Here is a 12009-nt window from a genome sequence, read left to right on the forward strand (position 1 = left end):
AGTTCAGCTCTACACAATTGTGTCAGGATTATGAACTAAGCCGTTCCCAGTTTCTGTTCTCAGTTTAACTGGACACAGTGTGTTGCATTGGTAACCCAAGAAACTATCTTTCTTAGACTGAACCTGGGTATTTTAAATCACATGTTCAGTTCAATGCTGTACAACCTTTGTACAGCGTACATGGTGTGGTCATTTGAAATAATGAGCCCAAGTTCTGTGATTCACATGGAAATATGTACATTCTGTTCCTGAGCTCAGTATAGCATCTGAAGAGGCTGAGTGTATGGCTTTGGTTTAGCTAATTTTCCTTATCCAGTCACACTACAGGGATAATAAGGTTAATTGCATCATTGCCCCAGAAAAACTAAGATGATATACACAGGGCGCAATCCTAACCTCTTATGTCAGTGCTTTCCAGCACTGACATAGCCATGTCAATGGGACATGTGCTGATTCCGGGAGTTGGGTGTCACTCACGGAGGCCTCCTCAAAGTTCGTTCCCTTACCACAGAGCTGCATTGCCCTTTGCTGGAAAGCACTGACATAAGGGGTTAGGATTGCGCCCACAGTCTTTTAAGCATTTATGAATCCTGTATTAGTCTGATACCCAGGAGTTTGGTTCAATATCCTCCTCTCTCTTTCCATGGGTCTAGATACCAAAATACTTGTCATATTTATATACAGTGAACCACTGGTTCCCCCCCCCCCAGGTTAACAAATACATTTTAGAGTCAACGTGGAGGTGTGAGTACTGTAACTTTTTTGTAATTTTCTGTCAGTCAAGCTAGATCATTTTTATATTCTGTTTATATATTTTATATTATTTTCCTGACTCCAGTGTTTGTGCTGCAGTAAAATTAACATCAGAAACACAGAGGTAATACAAGATAATGGTAAAAGCGCTGTAGGTTTAACAGTCAAATTCAGCCAAACTGTTCACCCAAAGTTTTGCTCAAAGTAAAGTTTATAGCTCAGAAAAGAAGTAACTGTTGTTACCTTGCTAGAGCCGCGATTTTCAACCACTGTGCCATGGCGTGCCGCGGATGGTCTGCAGGTGTACCATAGGAGTTTGTGGAGGGTCATCTATTTGTAGGGCAATTGGGGGATTTAAGCCCCCTACCAGTAGCATAGTGTGCCTTGTCAGTGATAAAAAAAACTGATGGTGTGCACTGACAATTTTAGCACCTTGTCAGTGTGCCGTAAGATGAAAACAGCTGAAAATAACTGCTGTAGAGCAGGGGTCTCCAAACCCCGATCCGGGGACCAGATGCGGCCCTCAGTAAGCCTCTATCTGGCATGCTGCCAGCCTCTTGTCCCCTGAAAGCCTCTGGCCCACTCAACTGAACACGACCAGAGCTGTGCTCTGGTTGTGTCTAGAGGGTGTTCTGAGGGCCAGAGAGGTTGAATGAATGAGCCCATTCATTCATTTATTCACTCATCTAAGTTCCATCTCTAATTTATTTATTTAAATTTTATATTTAAATTTTTTTCTGGCCCTCCACACCACGCCAGATATTTGATGCAGTCCTCTGGCCAAAAAGTTTGGAGACCACTGCTCTAGAGGGACATTTTCATAGTACTGAATCCACAACAGAGAAGCCTTTATCAAAGTTAGCCTTTATCAAAGTTCTCACCAACCATAACTGTGGAATAGATCACAAAAGTTCTACCACTTTCTTTTTTTTTAACTCTTCAGCTCAGTTATGGTTCACTTGACCAAAGACTGAGGGACACAACTCAGTTCCCTTTCTTGTACCAGATGGCTTCCAATGAAGCTTCTCAGAGTGAAGGGTTAATGAGGATCCTAAGGTATTTCCAATGGACATGGATTGGACTCATAGTTTCAGATGACGACAGTGGAGTGGAGTTTGAACAAAATATGAAATCAGTGCTCAGTTGGAATGGCATCTGTGTTGACTTCACAAGAAAGGCCCCATTATTTTCTCTCTCATCCTTCAGCACCAAACCCACCATAGGTTTTAAAAGTGACATTTGGAAAGTTCTTAGTAAGACAAAAGCCAATGTAATTGTTGTGTATGGGAATGCACAGTCCTTGATTGGTTTGCAACCAATTATGTACCTATATAAGACATCACCCTTGAAGAAGATTTGGATCACAACAGCCAGTTGGGACTTCATTTCAACAGTGAAGAATGGTGACACAGACCTCAAATTCTTCCATGGTTTCTTGTCCATGGCAATCCACAAAAATAAGGTGCCAGGATTTCGGAAATTCCTCCAGACTTTTGACCCTTCCCAGCATGGAAACAGTCAGTTCCTGAAACAGTTCTGGTTTGTTGCATTTGGCTGTTTGAATGAAACATCTGACTTGACCATTAAACACTACCTGCCCTGTACAGGGGAGGAAAAGTTAGAGTCTCTTCCTAGGTCTGCATTTGAAATGAGCATGTCTGACCAGAGCTACAGTATATATAATGGAGTCTATGCCTTGGCACATGCATTACATGCTGTTCATTCATTCAGACAAAGAAGATTGATGGAAATTCCCAGAATGAAACGTCAGACCATGCAGTCTTGGGAGGTAATGTTAGAGTAACACTCATTTTGTCATTGGGTTTTGTGGAAAGTGTGAGGATATATTCAATGTAAGTAGTTGCTGGGCAAGGCGCTGATGAACATGAGAACCATAGTGAGGGGTTTAAATCTTTAATTTCACTGTAGTCCCAACATGGGTTGACCCTCACTTGGCTAGTATTCTCAGTGGGAGTGGCAGAGGTATTCCCACTGCCTCTTAGCCATGGGCTAGTAGGGGTCAGATCTGCTGAATTTTTGTTGAATTCTACCTCTCCGTGAGTGAGAGTTAAACCCATGCTGAAGTCTGGAGTCTTTGTTGGGGGGTGCAAGGGTAAATATAATGCCAAATGCAGGGGAGTGTCAGTGAGATGCAAGTATCTTGTAGTCTTGGGTGCCCCTTGAGGCATCTGGAAGCCAAACTGAGATACAGAAAACTGAACTAGATGGGCCCTGGGCCTGATCCAGCAGGGCTCTTCTTATGCTCTTATGACACCTGATTTTCTCATCCAGCTTCATCCATTTTTGAGAGCAATCCATTTTAACAACAGTGCTGGGAAGAAGGTGTTTTTCAGTGAAGGCATGGAATTCTCCACTGGATATGACATTCTGAACTTTGTCACTTTCCCAAATAAATCCTTCATCCAAATGAGAGTTGGAACCATGGATTCCCAGGCTTCCTCCAACCAAGGGTTCACCATTAAGAAAGAGACCATTATTTGGCCTAGCAGCTTCAACCAGGTGAACATTTCAAATTCCGATTTCCCACAGAAGCTGTTTTATTTCTTCTACCCCTCTGGCTCTGGTAACTATTTTTCCAGTATTAGAACCACAGAATGGATTCTGGCACATATTATTTGGACATCTTGCTCCTGTTACTGGTTGGGCATTTCAAAACACCTGTAACTTGCACATTTGGGGGAAATTTCTCTCTTGTGCTAGGTGCAGTGCCCCGTGTCACAAATTCATGGTTTGGGAGTGAGGAGTGAAAGTGCAACACAGATAAATGTTTTGCAGAGATAATAATAGAGTTGCAGTGAGCGATTTTTTTTGGGTTGGGGGAGCAATGCAGTATTTGTATAGCCATTCATATGCCTGACCCTAAACAAAAGTGGTTGTTATGTAAAAGAAAGAAAGAGAGAGAGAGAGAGAGAGAGAGAGAGAGAGAGAGAGAGAGAGAGAGAGAGAGAGAGAGAGAGAATGTTACAAGGAAAACAGATCATGTGATGTACAAGCATAGAGGAAGAAAGAAGGGTGAGAGGGGCCAAGAGAAATCAGGAATTTTACCGAGTGGACCTGGTGCTAGAAAACTGTACTTGTGAATGGGTTCTGTACTCAGAGGGTTTCTTCTGAATATTGCATGTATATCCCATCCCCTGTTTTTCATCATGGAACTCAGTGTAGCCTGCATTTGGTTCTTGAGAATCATCCATATGGGAATTGACTGTATTTAGATATCTTCAGCCCAAGAATAGGACCTAGGAATATTTTAATTTACATCCGTAGTTTGATTTATGATAATGAAAATGTCATACTTCAGGGTAAGGTGTATGCATGGATAGATTCCATACAGTTAAACTGCATGACCTTCATATTATGGTCAGATGATTCCACATTCCACATGCTCTGAGAGATGCCAACCTGGATACCACAGGAAAGCTCGTGAGGGAGAATTGACTTGCTGCTATGACTGTGTGCAATGTCCTGGAGGGACCATTTCAAATCAGACAGGTATGATGCTCGGGAGCCTCAAGAAATATATAGGGACACTTGACAGCAACTGAGCTTTTATCCTTCTCTTTGGCATTCCTTCTTCCATTAGATGTTTTATTTTGCATTGGGGGTATATTTCAGTATCACCATCCCTGGCACAGAAATAGAAATCTCAAGGAGTTTTTCTCACTGCTTCAGTTCTTCCCTAGATGTGATTTTAATCCAAACCATAGAATGTGATAATTTAATGCCTCCTATTTTTTGCACCAGCAAATCTCTCCTCCTCCTATCTACCGAAATACCCTACTTCTTGGCATTCCAGAGACAGCATTGGGAGGAGGGAAAGGGTAAGGTCCTGTGGCCTTGACAAAATGCATGGGAACAAAGTAGGGAGGCTCTCCATACAGCCACTAAAAGAAGAGTGAGGAACCGTAAGCTGCACGGGTGTCAGAATACAAATAGGGAACAGAGCAAACTGAAGCTGCCATGAAGATGTTTAGAAACCAAAGTCCAAGTTCCAGTTTGGGGAATAGGCCCAAGTTTGATCAGGTTCTTTTTGATGACCCCTCCCTGTTAGAGGTAACAGAATGTTAACAGAACTGTGGAGTGACTCCACAGTTGCTGGCATCTAGCTATTGATTACAACTGATAGGAATGTTGAACAGTTCACATTGACCAAGCCCTGATCTCCTAAACATTTCAGGCTTCTGATGCCAACAAGTCTTCTTCTGCTTCTCCCCAGCCCATTACAAACACTCCTGGGTTTCCTAATGCCTATAGTTTCAAACAGTAGCAGTATTTTAAGGGATAAGAGGGTGGAGAGTGGGACAGGACTGGCAGCCCCATTTTGAGCTTCCCAGCTCTGCTGGAGAGGTGGCACCAAAGCTGTATCCAGCAGGTACTGGGAAAGAGCCAGAGGTCTCCTAGGGAAAGCCCAAAGCCTGCAATGGAGTTTCTCATAGCTGGGGCAGACTTGAGAGACTCCATGTCGGGCCTTCTGGCCCAACAAGGAGTTCAGGATCTGGAGGAGCAGCACTCTGCTGGTAGTACCCCCTTCCACCCTGGTTCCTTCCCTGACCCGTCCCTGTTCTGCCCTCCCCTCCCCCAGCGTCCAGAGGCCACACTGCTGGCAGTTGCACTTACTCCCGGCAGTGGTGCACCCTCTTCTTGCTGGCACTGGGCCTGGTGTCTGTGCCATGTTCCTTATGACACTTTTACAGTACTCAGTGCTGGCTAGGGCTCAGTGCCAGCACCGGGTGAGATTAGGATTGGGCCCTAAGAAAGATGCCCTAGTAAGTGTTTAATTTCCATATCTCAATAGGATTGGAATAGATGGTATTTTTGCATGATGGATAATAACATATATGTAAAAAAATATGATTCAAATATGTCCAAAGCACTTATAATCGAAGACAGTGTCATGTCTGCACTTACCTGCTGTTTAAAAACTTCACACTTTGTCAATCCTGAGCAGGCAGCAAAATACGATGTTGACATGATCACTGGTTGACATGATTCTTGCTTAGTGAAGTGTATTATGAGGGTTCCAAATTTCAGGGAGGATCCATGACTCTCTCCTCCTTTCAGATGCATCTCACTGTGACAAATGCCCAGAAGATGAGCATCCCAGCAAGGATCACAGCCACTGTATCCCCAAAGTCATCACTTATCTAGCATACGATGAACCTTTAGGCACTGTTCTGGCTTCCACTGCATTGGTTTTCACTCTGCTCACAGTTGTGGTGCTCGGAACTTTCATCAAACATCAGGACACTCCCATTGTCAGAGCCAACAATCGGGATTTTACTTACCTTCTGCTCATCTCCCTCTTGCTCTGCTTCCTCTGCTCCTTCCTATTCATTGGACGACCTGGCAGGATGACCTGCCTTCTTCGGCAAGCTGCTTTTGGAAATGTCTTTTCTCTTGCTCTTTCTTGTGTGTTGGGTAAAAGTGTTACTGTGATTCTTGCGTTCAGAGCCACAAACCCTGGAAACAAGATGAGGAAATGGGTGGGAAACAAATTTTCCAGTTCCCTTATCTTTATTTGTTCTATTGTTCAGGTTGGCCTCTGTGTCATCTGGCTATGCACCTCTCCCCCATTCCCAGACTTTGACATGTTCTCTCATTCTGGGCAAATCATAGTAATATGTAATGAGAACTCAGGCACCATGTTCTATCTTGTTCTGGGCTACATGGGCTTTCAGGCCATCATCAGCTTCACTGTGGCCTTCTTGGCCAGGAAGCTGCCTGACATTTTCAATGAGGCCAAGTTTATCACCTTTAGCATGTTGGTCTTTTGCAGTGTGTGGGTGTCCTTTTTTCCAAGCTACCTGAGCATGAAAGGCAAATATGTGGTGGTTGTGGAGATCTTCTCCATTTTGGCCTCCAGTGCAGCTTTACTTCTTTTTATTTTTGTCCCTAAAGTGCACATAATTTTGTTAAGACCACAAATGAACACCAGAGACCAGTTTTTTAAGAAAAAGAATTCCATCAAGTAAATTAGTGGCATATTTCACAATGTCAGCAATGCTTTCTTGAAAACTAACTGCATAAAAGCCAACAAAGTAGATACTTGGAGATCACCTCTGCATTTTGTGCACATTATAAAGCAGGGGTGCCCAAACCCCAGTCCTGGGGCCACATGCGGCCCTCGAGGCCCCTCAATCCAGCCCTCAGGGAGCCCCCAGTCTCCAATGAGCCTCTGGCCCTCTGGAGATTTGTTGGAACACGCACTGGCCCAGTGCAACTACTCTCAGTGTGAGGGCAACTGTTTGACCTCTTGCGTGAGCTGTGGGATGAAGGCTTCCCCCACTGCTCTCTGTTTCACATCTGTGATGCAGTAACTGCAGCAAAGGAAAGGCCAGCCTTGCTTTGTGCAAGGCCTTTTATAGGTTTTATAGGTTATGAGCTATTGCAAGACCTTCATTCATTCATATAAGTTCATCTTTAATATATTCATTTATGTAAACTTATGTAAATTTATTCAAATTTTAATTATATAAACTCATGTAAATTTATTCAAATTTTAAATGCAAATTAATTCTTTTTTTCCCCCGGCCCCCCCGTCTCTCTCTCTCAATTGGAATCATGTAATAGCACTAAGAAATATGAATTCCATAGCTGTCTTACACCAAGTCTACCCATTGGTCAATCAATGGGTAACAATGGGCTCAATCCTGACCCTGTATGTCAGTGCTTTCCAGCAGTGACATAAGGGCAATGCAGCTCTGAGGTAAGGGAACAAACATTCCCTAACTTTGAGGAGGACTCCATGAGTGACACTCAACTGCAGGATGCAGCACACAGTCCATTTGGTACCGCAATGCTAGTGCTAGAAAGCACTGACATAAAAGGTTAGGCTTGCGCCCAATATCTACTAACTGACAGCCCAATTCTATGCATGTGTACTCAGAAGTAAGTCCCATTAGTGTCAATGGGGCTTACTCCCAGGAAAGTGTGGATAGGATTGGGCTGTGAAATACAAAAGGAAAATACGTGGTGGCTGTGGAGATCTTCTCCATTTTGGCCTCCAGTGCAGGACTATTTTGTATTTTTGCCCCTAAAATGTACATTATTTTGCTGAAACCAGAAGTGAATACCAGGGACCAGTTCCTTAAGAAGAAAAATTATATCAAGTAAGTTGGAGGAGTATTTGCAATGTTACCATGGCTGGCTTCCTTCCTTCCTTCCTTCCTTCCTTCCTTCCTTCCTTCCTTCCGATAGTTAGTTAGTTAGTTAGTTAGTTAGTTAGTTAGTTAGTTAGTTAGTTAGTTAGTTAGTATTGCTGTGTGTGTATAGATAGATAGATAGATAAATAGATAGATAGACAGACACACAGACACACCCACATACCACCTGGGACCACCTATATCAGAAGATAAGAAGAGCTCTGCTGGATCAGGCCAGATTAACATAGTAGCAAAATAGCAAATGCTATGGGCCTGCATTTTGGGGGACTGCATTTTGGGGGCCCCCACACCCAGTGGCATCACTAGCTAGGGGCACCTAGCCCACCAGGTATCAGGAACCCAGGGCAAATGAGAGGGAGTGTCACAAGAAGCAGAGACTAAAGGCCCAATCCTATCCAATTTTCCTGTGCTGGTGTAATAGTGCCAGTGGGGTGTGCACTGCATCCTATGGTGGAGGGGCAGTCTCTGGGGCCTTCTCAGGGTATGAGAATATGTATGTCCTTACCACGTAGCTGCATTGTGGTTACACAGGAGCTGGAAAGTTGGATAGGATTGGGCCCTAATTGATGTAGTTTTACTATGCAAGAAAATAATTCATGTTTTAACATTTGTGGTTTTTTAAAGGCCCCTTTATAACATATGCTGTGTCGTGGCATATGAATGGGGGGCTGGGGCACCTTGGGGCCCAGGTGCCCAGCTGCAGGGGGGTAACAGAGAATGCCTCTCAATTTTTAAAATCTTGATATTTTCGAATAATGCCATCATGTTATATTTCAATCAATGTGTACTTTCATGCAAAATGCAATGAAACAAACCGCGTTGAAATTATTCTATCAAACGTTATAGCCCAAAACCTAGACAAGGAAAACACAACTAACTTATGTAACAAAAAGTGTATTACACTGGGTTTACCACTGGGAATAAACAGCTTGTTGAAAGCATTCCAGAAAACCAAACGTATTCTTCATAAATGTATGTATGTTTTTTTTTCCTTTCTTCTATATTAAAAAAAAACCAAAATTGCTTTTCTATGTATGATAGAACACAAGCCCATTGCATATTATCTTGATGGGGATTCCTTGTTTTGGATTATGATCTCTAATGTTCACTCTCTATGTGAACCCTATTATATATAAATTCAATACAAGAAAATGTTCACTTGTGTGCACTTCTTCTCTGGCCGTTATTATATTCATTTCATATCATGACTATTACTGAAAATAATTTTGTCATGGGGAGAATGCCAGAAATTTATGGGCCCTGGGTGTCAACTGACCTTCATACGCCACTAATGCTATGGGCCCTGCACTAGCTTAATCCAACCCTGGAATTATCCATACATGGATTCTGGGTGTGATTGTCTTATGCTTCAATCTCCTCCAATACATAGTCTTGGGGGGGACATAGAGGATCCAGTGGGGAGGGAAGGAGTTAGAAAGAGGATACACTGGGAATGTGGAAGGGCAGTGATATATGAGGGGCTGGAGAAATCGCTGCCCATCCTGCTATAGCGCACTTACAGCCTGCTTTGCACAGAGCACAGTGTGCACAGGTCCTTTATGGGCAATACTTTGTTCCTTGGCAAATTCCAGTGGAACCTGTGAACAGGGCTGGCGTTAAGGCAGTTTGACCAATTTGGCTGAACTGGGCCCTGCAGCTGGAGAAGCCCTGCCCTGGGACTGCAAGCAGAGTGCTTACAGCCATAGCTAGCACCTCACACTGTAGCTGAACCTCTGGCATGGTATCTTCCATGCTGAAGTGTCACAAGGACAGCATAACAAGTAGAGCACTGTTGATGGAGAGCCCTCCCTCCTGTCCACCCCGGGTCTGATTGGCTTGAAATCCCCCCCCCCAAGTAGTTGGTGGTAATGCTGCAGGGTGCCTCATCAATGTTGAGTCTCATCACAGACTCATCCTGGTCTGTAGGGAGGCCAGCAGGAATGGGAGGCCCACAAAAATATCTGGAGATATTTTTCCCTCTACTCTCAAGGGCTTCCTTGGGCCTCCTCATGCCTTATAAAGTATTAAAAGGTCATGTCCAGTTTCTCTGTGAACCTGAAGTCACTTGTTTTGAGCTCTAAAGCACAGTATGAGCCGGGGATGTACATCCTCAGCCTCTGCTGAGCTCAGAAGCCCCTGAGCTCCACGCAGAGCTCCACTTGGACTGTGGGGATGGGCATTCGCTCTTATCCACGGTTTCAGTTATCCACGAGGCATTTACCCCCACAGGTAAAGGGGCATGCCTGCATATGCATTTAATAATGCTAGTCAATGGGGCTTATGCCCAGGTAACTATGGATAGGACTGCAGCCTTTGGGCTGTCTGGGGAATTTTAAACAGATCAGCAACTGTTCTGCTGATCAGAACAGTTCAGCAGAACCTACCTAACAGTTCAGCAGAACCTACCTAACACAGGTAGATTAGGAGAGTTATTATATATAAATTTTTAAACTTATTGCAAACTTTTAATTTTCTGAATTCATTAGATTTCAACACATGTGGGTGTTAAATTTCCTGCTTGATGACGTCACTTCCTGCCATGACATCACTTCCGGGTTAATGACATCACATCCAGTGAGTCCCGACAGATTATCATTCTAAAAAGTGGGTCCCAGTGCTAAAGAGTTTAGTTTATTGCACTAAGGGATAGAAAGTGCTCTAAAAACATTGCTACACAAAACTTTTCTGCAGGTGTTGTACAAAACAGAGAATCTCAGAAAGACAGAGTGTTAACAGATAATTTACAGTGAGATAATTATCTGTTCTGTAATTAATAATTATGTGCTTGAATTTTCTCCATGTATCCTCCCACCTCCAAGAATTTTCAAAGGTGACTGGCACAATAAAAAAAAATCCATCAATTGTGGGACTCGATGAGATTTCATAAGCCATGACATCACTTATATATGTATACATTGCAGGGTTTTCATATACCTAGCCTAGAATCACCAAGTGTATCTACACTGTTATGTCTGACATATATTTTATGCCTTATCAACTATTGCAGTGGCTGGTTATAAACGTAAATGTAAATGTAAACCTTTTAGATTACAGTGACCAAAATTTGCATTTAATTGTAGTGACTTAAAATGCTCTGCCTCCTCTTTTTTCTATTCCTGCCTCAATTTATCCGTGCATCCTCAAAGGGTCTCTGCACAGCGACAACTCATAGATTTGCATATAATTATTTGAAGCCAGGGAACTACGTAATTGGTGCTGTTTCATCTGTTCGTATGATTGCATATGCTGAAGAGTCCTTCAAGACCCAACCCAGTAATGCGATTAAACATACATACTCGTAAGTTTTTATGTTATTTGAATGAAATGCAGCTATTCAGGTTCTGAGAAGGGTAGTGACAGCACAAGTGGCAAAATTTCAGGGTCTAGGACAGTGTCTTAAGTTTACCCCACACCATTCCCAAAACATGCACTTGCAGTTTTTACAGCAGAGGATTGGAAACACTTAAATAAAATGCACAGTCATGGATAGCTTTTAGAGCTGACTGCACACACAAGGTTGCAGATCTCTACATAGAAAAAATTTTGTGAATAGGATCATTTTTTTCCCCTGCAGTGCTATTGGGAAATGTGTAGAATGGAACATGGTGTACCTGAGGAAGAGAGTGTGATATAACTCCTTTCTCTTCCGGATGGTGACACTTCAGCTTGATTGATGTTTATCATGTTTCATCAAGTTTTAAACCGGCTACTCCAGTGGTTCCCAAACTTTTTAGCATCAAGATGCACTTTTTAAAATTACACCCTATTGGTGCCCACCTAGGTTTACCAGCCTTTTTAGAAAAGGAGATCTGGAAAGAAATAATATTTATTTATTTATAATAACCAGAAAAAACCCTCATCATTCATCTCCCTATATTTGCACTTGTTTGCAGGAGCTGAGCTCTTTGCAGGTTAATCAGTAGCTACAGTATCTGATTTTTGAAAAGCCTCAGGGCTTGAGGCAATTACTTATATGATCTTTCCATCACCCTTTGGGCACCCACCAAAAATCAGGCAGCGATCCATCAGTTGGTCCCGATTCACACTTTGGGAACAACTGGGCTACTCTACTAGA

General features: G+C 43.0%; 1 protein-coding gene across 1 annotated transcript in view; it reads left to right on the forward strand.

Annotated features, from left to right (window-relative positions):
- LOC136652451 (vomeronasal type-2 receptor 26-like) overlaps positions 1–6743 on the forward strand; it is a 29722-nt gene extending 22979 nt beyond the window's left edge. The window contains exons 3-4 of the mRNA XM_066629393.1: positions 4137–4263; positions 5833–6743. Coding sequence (XP_066485490.1) covers positions 4137–4263; positions 5833–6743 — 1038 coding nt within the window. The remainder of the gene's footprint in view (positions 1–4136; positions 4264–5832) is intronic.
- The last annotated feature ends 5266 nt before the right edge of the window (positions 6744–12009 follow it).

Source organism: Tiliqua scincoides, chromosome 5, assembly GCF_035046505.1.
Source record: "Tiliqua scincoides isolate rTilSci1 chromosome 5, rTilSci1.hap2, whole genome shotgun sequence".
Lineage (NCBI taxonomy): Eukaryota > Metazoa > Chordata > Lepidosauria > Squamata > Scincidae > Tiliqua > Tiliqua scincoides.